The sequence below is a fragment of the Gallus gallus genome, chromosome 36 (assembly GCF_016699485.2).
Source record: "Gallus gallus isolate bGalGal1 chromosome 36, bGalGal1.mat.broiler.GRCg7b, whole genome shotgun sequence".
Taxonomy (NCBI): Eukaryota; Metazoa; Chordata; class Aves; order Galliformes; family Phasianidae; genus Gallus; species Gallus gallus.
This window is the reverse complement of record NC_052567.1, coordinates 101,828-110,403: the sequence shown is the minus strand read 5'-3', so window position 1 is coordinate 110,403 and position 8,576 is coordinate 101,828. Positions and strand designations below refer to the sequence as shown.

The 8,576-nt window shown below is 61.4% G+C and overlaps 1 protein-coding gene across 2 annotated transcripts; it reads right to left on the bottom strand.

Annotated features, from left to right (window-relative positions):
- VKORC1 (vitamin K epoxide reductase complex, subunit 1) lies at positions 1-7,383 on the bottom strand. 2 transcript variants are annotated; one of them, XM_046905059.1, is made up of 4 exons: positions 7,217-7,383; positions 3,912-4,021; positions 609-833; positions 1-343 (listed from the first exon to the last, which is right to left on the bottom strand). In XM_046905059.1, exons 1-3 carry the CDS (start codon positions 7,363-7,365, stop codon positions 619-621), a joined length of 474 nt encoding a protein of 157 aa, XP_046761015.1. In that variant the 5' UTR covers positions 7,366-7,383; the 3' UTR covers positions 1-343; positions 609-618.
- Positions 7,384-8,576: the final 1,193 nt, after the last annotated feature.

Sequence of the window (8,576 nt, the reverse complement as noted above, 5' to 3'; positions counted from 1 at the left end):
GCCATGTTGTCGTCGCCATGTTGTCACTGTCACGTCGTCACCGCCATGTTGTCGTCGCCGCCATGTTGTCGTCGCCGCCATGTTGTCGTCGCCATGTTGTCACTGTCACGTCGTCACCGCCATGTTGTTGTTGCCGCCATGTTGTTGTCGCCGCCATGTTGTTGTCGCCACCATGTTGTCGTCGCCATGTTGTCACTGTCACGTCGTCACCGCCATGTTGTCGTCGCCACCATGTTGTCGTCACCGCCATGTTGTCACTGTCACGTCGTCACCGCCATGTTGTCGTCGCCGCCATGTTGTTGTCGCCACCATGTTGTCATTGCCATGTTGTCGTCGCCGCCATGTTGTCGTTGCCGCCATGTTGTTGTCGCCATGTTGTCGTCGCCATGTTGTCACTGTCACGTCGTCACCGCCATGTTGTCGTCGCCGCCATGTTGTCGTCACCGCCATGTTGTCACTGTTACGTCGTCACCGCCATGTTGTCGTCACCGCCATGTTGTCACTGTCACGTCGTCGCCGCCATGTTGTCGTCGCCGCCATGTTGTCGTCGCCGCCATGTTGTCGTCGCCGCCATGTTGTCGTCGCCGCCATGTTGTCGTCGCCGCCATGTTGCCACCATCATTCGCGTTTCCGGACGGCGGTTTGTCCGCAGCGCCGCCAGCGCCTCCAGTTGAGGAAGAGGAGGGCGGCGTTGACGACGTAGGTGCTGAGGCAGACGAGGCAGAGGTCGTGGAGGCCGAAGGCCAACACCAACGCCAGGTACAGCGACGCCAGCACCGACGTCACCGACGTCACCAGCAGCGCCGCGGAGGAGGCTCTGCCCGGCACTGCGCCTGTAGGGGGGCAATGGGATGGATGGAGGGGGGTGGGGACACGCGGGCGGGAGGGGGGGGACACGGGCATGGGGGGGGACACGGGCATGGGGAGAGGGGCACAGACGGGGGGAGCAGACGTGGGGGGGGACAGACGTGGGGGGGTCATGGGCGTGGGGAGGGACACGGGCGTGGGGGGGGGGACACAGGCGTGGGGGGAGCAGACGTGGGGGGGGACACGGACGTGGGGGGGGGACACGGATATGGGGAGAGGGGCACAGACGTGGGGGGAGCAGACGTGGGGGGGGACAGACGTGGGGGGGGACACGGGCATGGGGGGGGGCACAGACGTGGGGGGGGGCGGACGTGGGGGGGGACACAGACGTGGGGGGAGCAGACGTGGGGGGGGACAGGGACATGGGGAGGGGACAGGGACATGGGGAGGGGACACGGACGTGGGGGGGGGACACGTGCATGGGGGGGGGCACAGACGTGGGGGGGGCAGACGTGGGGGGGACACGGACGTGGGGGGGGACACGGACGTGGGGGGAGCAGACGTGGGGGGGGACAGGGACATGGGGAGGGGACAGGGACATGGGGGGGACACGGACATGGGGGGGGACACGGGCATGGGGGGGGGACACGGGCATGGGGGGGGGGACATGGACGTGGGGGGGACACGGACGTGGGGGGGGGACACAGATGCGGGGGGGGGACACGGACATGGGGAGAGGGGCACAGACGGGGGGGACAGATGGGGGGGGACAGACGTGGGGGGAGGGGGACAGGTGGGGGGGACACGGACATGGGGGGGGAAACAGACGTGGGGGGGGGACACACAGATGTGGAGGGACACAGACATGGGGGGGACACAAACATGGGGGGAAGGGCACAGATGTGGGGGGGGGCTATGGACGTGGGGGGGGGAAACGGATGCTCGGGGGGACACGGACATGGGGGGGGACACACGGACATGGGGGGGGACACACGGACATGGGGGGGGACACGGACATGGGGGGGGCATGGATGTGGGGGGGGACACACAGATGGGGATGGGGACACATTGGGGACACATGGACAGGGATGGGGACACTTTGGGGACACACAGACGGGGATGGGGACGCATTGGGGACACACAGACACAGATGGGGACACACGGATCGGGATGGGGACACTTTGGGGTCACATGGATGGGGATGGGGACACGTTGGGGACACACGGACAGGGATGGGGACACTTTGGGGACACACAGACGGGGATGGGGACACGTTGGGGACACACAGACGGGGATGGGGACACTTTGGGGTCACACAGATGGGGATGGGGATGCATTGGGGACACACAGACGGGGATGGGGTCGCACTGATGGCGATGGGGACACTTTGGGGACACACAGACGGGGATGGGGACACTTTGGGGTCACACAGACGGGGATGGGGACACTTTGGGGACACACGGATGGGGATGGGGACGCGTTGGGGACACACAGACGGGGATGGGGACACTCGGATCGGGATGGGGACACTTGGGGACACACAGATGGGGACAGGGACATGTTGGGGACACATGGATGGGGATGGGGACACTTTGGGGTCACATGGATGGGGATGGGGACACGTTGGGGTCACATGGATGGGGATGGGGACACTTTGGGGACACACAGATGGGGATGGGAACGCATTGGGGACACACAGACGGGGCTGGGGTCACTTTGGGGACACACAGACACAGATGGGGACACACGGTTCAGGATGGGGACACTTTGGGGTCACATGGATGGGGCTGGGGACACATTGGGGACACACGGACAGGGATGAGGACACTTTGGGGTCACACAGATGGGGATGGGGACGCGTTGGGGACACACAGATGGGGATGGGGACACTTTGGGGACACACAGACGGGGATGGGGACACTTTGGGGACACACAGACGGGGATGGGGACGCGTTGGGGACACACAGATGGGGATGGGATGACACGGACAGGGATGGGGACACACGGATCGGGATGGGGACACGTTGGGGACACACGGATGGGGATGGGGACACGTTGGGGACACACGGATGGGGATGGGGACACGTTGGGGACACACGGATGGGGATGGGGACACTTTGGGGTCGCAGAGATGGGGATGGGGACAATTTGGGGACACACAGACGGGGATGGGGTCACACAGATGGGGATGGGGACACACAGATGGGGACGGGGACACTTTGGGGTCACACAGATGGGGATGGGGACGCGTTGGGGACACATGGATGGGGCTGGGGACACGTTGGGGACACACGGACAGGGATGAGGACACTTTGGGGTCACACAGATGGGGATGGGGACGCGTTGGGGACACACAGATGGGGATGGGGACGCGTTGGGGACACACAGACGGGGATGGGGACGCGTTGGGGACACACAGACGGGGATGGGATGACACGGACAGGGATGGGGACACACGGATCGGGATGGGGACACTTTGGGGTCACACAGATGGGGATGGGGACGCGTTGGGGACACATGGATGGGGATGGGGACGCATTGGGGACACATGGACAGGGATGGGGACACTTTGGGGACACACAGATGGGGATGGGAACGCATTGGGGACACACAGACGGGGCTGGGGTCACTTTGGGGACACACAGACACAGATGGGGACACACGGATCAGGATGGGGACACTTTGGGGTCACATGGATGGGGCTGGGGACACGTTGGGGACACACGGATGGGGATGGGGACACCTTGGGGTCACAGAGATGGGGATGGGGAGACTTTGGGGACACAGAGATGGGGATGGGGACACTTTGGGGTCGCAGAGATGGGGATGGGGACAATTTGGGGACACATAGACGGGGATGGGGTCACACAGATGGGGATGGGGACACTTTGGGGTCGCAGAGATGGGGATGGGGACAATTTGGGGACACATAGACGGGGATGGGGTCACACAGATGGGGATGGGGACACTTTGGGGTCGCAGAGATGGGGATGGGGACGCGTTGGGGACACACAGACACGGATGGGGACACACGGACGGGGCTGGGGGACACAATGGGGCCACGTTGTGGATATGGGGACATGTGGGGCGCAGTGGGGCCGCACCGAGCAGTGCCTGCAGGCTGTAGAAGGCGATCCCAATGACGCTGTTGGGGACGTTGATGGCACTGTCCCGACCCACAACCGCCTCCAGCAGCCCCAAACCGCGGCCCCACCTATGGGATACACCCCACTGAGACCCACGGGGACCACATACCGCCCCATAGAGACCCCAAAACCGCCCCACAGAGACCCCAAAGCCGCCCCACAGAGACCCACCATCTCAATGAGATCCCAATGACCCCAAAACCGCCCCATAGAGGCCCCAACATTGCCCCACAGAGACCCCAAATCCGCCCCACAGAGACCCACCATCTCAATTAGATCCCAGTGACCCCAAAACTGCCCCATACAGACCCCAAAACTGCCCCACAGAGACCCCAAATCCGCCCCACAGAGACCCACCATCTCAATTAGATCCCAGTGACCCCAAAACCGCCCCATACAGACCCCAAAACTGCCCCACAGAGACCCCAAATCCGCCCCACAAAGACCCACCATCTCAATGGGATCCCAATGACCCCAAAACCGCCCCATAGAGGCCCCAACATTGCCCCACAAAGACCCCAAAGCCGCCCCACAGAGACCCACCATCTCAATGGGATCCCAATGACCCCAAAACCGCCCCATAGAGGCCCCAACATTGCCCCACAAAGACCCCAAAGCCGCCCCACAAAGACCCACCATCTCAATGGGATCCCAATGGCCCTAAAACTGCCCCATAGAGACCCCAAAACCACCCCACAGAGACCCACCATCTCAATGAGATCCCAATGGCCCCAAAATCACCCCATAGAGACCCCAAAACCGCCCCACAGAGACCCCAAAACCGCCCCACAGAGACCCACCGTCTCAATTAGATCCCAATGACCCCAAAACCACCCCATACAGACCCCAAAATTGCCCCACAGAGACCCCAAAACCGCCCCACAGAGACCCACCATCTCAATGGGATCCCAATGACCCAAAAACCGCCCCATAGAGACCCCAAAATTGCCCCACAGAGACCCCAAAACCGCCCCACAGAGACCCACCTTCTCAATGGGATCCCACTGACCCCAAAACCGACCCGTAGAGACCCCAAAATTGCCCCACAGAGACCCCAAAACTGCCCCACAGAGACCCACCATCTCAATTAGATCCCAATGACCCCAAAACCGCCCCAAAGAGACCCCAAAACTACCCCACAGAGACCCCAAAACCGCCCCACAGAGACCCACCATCTCAATGGGACCCCAATGATCCCAAAACCGCCCCACAGAGACCCCAAAACCGCCCCAATGGGGATCCCACTGACCCCAAAACTGCCCCACAGAGACCCCAAAACCACCCCACAGAGACCCACTGCCCCAATGGGGATCCCAGTAACCCCCAAACTACCCCACAGAGACCCCAAAACTGCCCCAGAGACCCCAAAACCACCCCACAGAGACCCCAAAACTGCCCCAGAGACCCCAAAACCACCCCACAGAGACCCCAAAACTGCCCGAACAGGATCCCAGTGACCCCAAAACTGCCCCACAGAGACCCCAAAACCACCCCACAGAGACCCACTGCCCCAATGGGGATCCCAGTAACCCCCAAACTACCCCACAGAGACCCCAAAACTGCCCCAGAGACCCCAAAACCACCCCACAGAGACCCCAAAACTGCCCGAACAGGATCCCAGTGACCCCCAAACTGCCCCACAGATATCCCAAAACCGCCCCACAGAGACCCACTGCCCCAATGGGGATCCCAGTGACCCCCAAACTGCCCCACAGAGACCCCCAACCCCCCCCCCCCAAATAACCAATTGCTCCACCCATGCCCACATAAGGGAACACTGCCACCAAGCCCCGCCCCCAACTAAAGCCCCGCCCCTCCACAAGCCCCGCCCCTGACCAATCACGGTCCGCACTCCAAACCCCGCCCCCATTCCAAGCCCCATCCCCGACCAATCACGGTCTGCATTCCAAGCCCCGCCCCTCACAAGCCCCGCCCCCATTCCAAACCCGTCCCTTCAGAAGCCCCGCCCCCGACCAATCACTCTCCGCATTCCAAGCCACGCCCCTTCAGAAGCCCCGCCCCTTGCCCAATCACGATCCGCATTCCAAGCCCCGCCCCTTCCCAAGCCCCTCCCCGCGACCAATCAGGGCCGGCGCTCCAAGCCCCGCCCCCCCTCGCAGGCCCCGCCCCCGCCACGTGGCGCCCCGTCGCCGTGCAGCGCAGCGCGGCGCAAAGCAAACTGTGATGCAACGCGACCCCCACAGCGATGTTTGCACCGCGCGGCACTTTGCAAAGCCCCGCAAGCTGCTCTGCAACCCTCCGCTATGCCAATGCAAACCCCGTGCAACGCCACCCCCACTGAAAACCCCGTGCAATCCCCAACGCAATGCGAAGGAAACAAAGCAAACCCCTATGCAGTGCAAAGCCCTACCGCGACCCGACCCCCCCGTGCAATGTGATGCAATGCAATTCAATGCAGACCCCGAATGCAATGCAATGCAAACCCCAATGCAAAGAAATCCCCAAAGGAATGCAATGCAATGCAACCCCCCAATGCAATGCAATGCAATGCAATGCAATGCAATGCAATGCAACCCCCCCAAAGGAATGCAATGCAATGCAACCCCCCCAATGCAATGCAATTGAATGCAACCCCCCAGTGCAATGCAATGCAATGCAATGCAATGAAATGCAATGCAATGGAACCCCTAATGCAACTGAAACCCTATTGCAAAGCAAGCCCCAACGCAAAGCAACCCTCCCCGTTTGCAATGCAAAGCAAAGCAAAGCAAAGCAACCCCTCCTTGCAATGCAATGCAAAGCAAAACCCCCTTGCAACGGAACACCCAATGGGACGCAAAGCCCAACGGGCTGCACGGCAGCTCCTATTGCAAACCCAGTAACAACGCAACGCAATGCAACGCAAAGCAGCCCCCAAAAGCAACGCAGAGCGATCCCCCATTGCAAAGCGACCCCTATTGCAAAGCGGAACCCTATTGCAAAGCGGAACCCGATTGCAAAGCGATCCCCTATTGCAAAGCGGAACCCCATTGCAAAGCGGAACCCTATTGCAAAGCGAAACCCTATTGCGATGCAAAACCCAATTGCAAAGCGACCCCTATTGCAAAGCGACCCCTATTGCAAAGCGAAACCCAATTGCAAAGCGACCCCTATTGCAAAGCGACCCCTATTGCAAAGCGAAACCCCATTGCGATGCGATCCCCCGTTGCGATGCAGACCGCCGTGCATTGCGCAACCCCCTCCCCTCCCTCCCACCCTCCCTCCCTCCCTCCCTCCCTCCCCCCCCCCCACCCCCCCGGCACCTGGAGGCGAAGACGCGCGTGCACGACACGCTGGGCCCGAGGTCGCAGCTCGCGCGGTACGTGGGGTCCCTCTCGTGCGCGCGCTCCACGTGCAGCGCGTACCCCGCCAGCGCCAACCCCACCGCGCACAACGCCGCGCGCGCCGCCATCACTCCGCCCACCGCGCCAAAATGCCCCGCCCACCGCGCGCCCCCCCAAAAAGCCACGCCCACCGCCCCCCCCCCTCCCCCCCAAAAAACACCCTCGGCGCGCCAAAACCCCGCCCGGCGCGCCAAAAAAACCACGCCCGGCGCGCCAAAACTCCGCCCGGCGCGCCAAAACCCCGCCCGGCGCGCCAAAACTCCTCCCTTCGCGCCAAAACCCCGCCCAGCGCGCCAAAACCACGCGCTGGCCCCGCCCACCTCCGCCACGCCCCCGAGCTCCCATTGGTCCGCAGAGCTCTCAGCCCCCATTGGAAGGGAGCGGAAGTCGCTGTGGGCGGGACCGGATGTGGTGGGCGACGGGAGCGGAAGTCGTCGCGGGGGGTGATGGGGGATGGAGTCCTATTGGGCTTAATGGGGGGGTCTCAAATTTGAGGCGTTGGAGGGGGGGGCAAATCCCAATATTTCAGTCCCGTTTATGGGGAGAAACCCCATTTTTGGGGTCTCATTTTGGGGGGAGAAGCCCCAATATTGGGGTCTCATTTGGGGGGAGAAACCCCAATTTTGGGGTCCCATTTGGAGGGAGAAACCCCAATTTTTTGGTACCATTTTGGGGGAGAAACCCCAATTTTGTGGTCTCATTTTGTGGGCAGAAACCCCAATATTTGGGTCTTCATTTTAGGGGAGAAACCCCAATTTTTGGCTCTCACTTTGGGGAAGAAGCCCCAATTTTGGGGTCTCACTTTGGGGGGAGAAACCCCAATTTTGGGTCTTCATTTTGGCGGCAGAAACCCCAATTTTGGGGCCCCATTTTGGGGGAGAAACCCCAATCTTGGGGTCCCATTTGGGGGAAAGACCCCAATTTCAGGGTCTCATTTTGGGGGGAGTAATCCCAATTTTGGGGTCTCATTTTGTGGGCAGAAACCCCAATTTTGGGGTCCCATTTTGGGTTGAGAAACCCCATTTTTGGGTCTCATTTGGAGGAGAAACCCCAATTTTTGGCTCTCACTTTGGTGGAGAAGCCCCAATTTTGGGGTCCCATTTGGGGGAGAAACCCCAATTTTGGGTCTTCATTTTGGCGGCAGAAACCCCAATTTTGGGGTCCCATTTTGGGGGAGAAACCCCAATATTTGGGGTCCCATTTTGGGGTGATAAACCCCAATTTGGGGGTCTCATTCTGGGGGAGAAACCCCATTTTGGGGTCTCATTTTGGGGGCAGA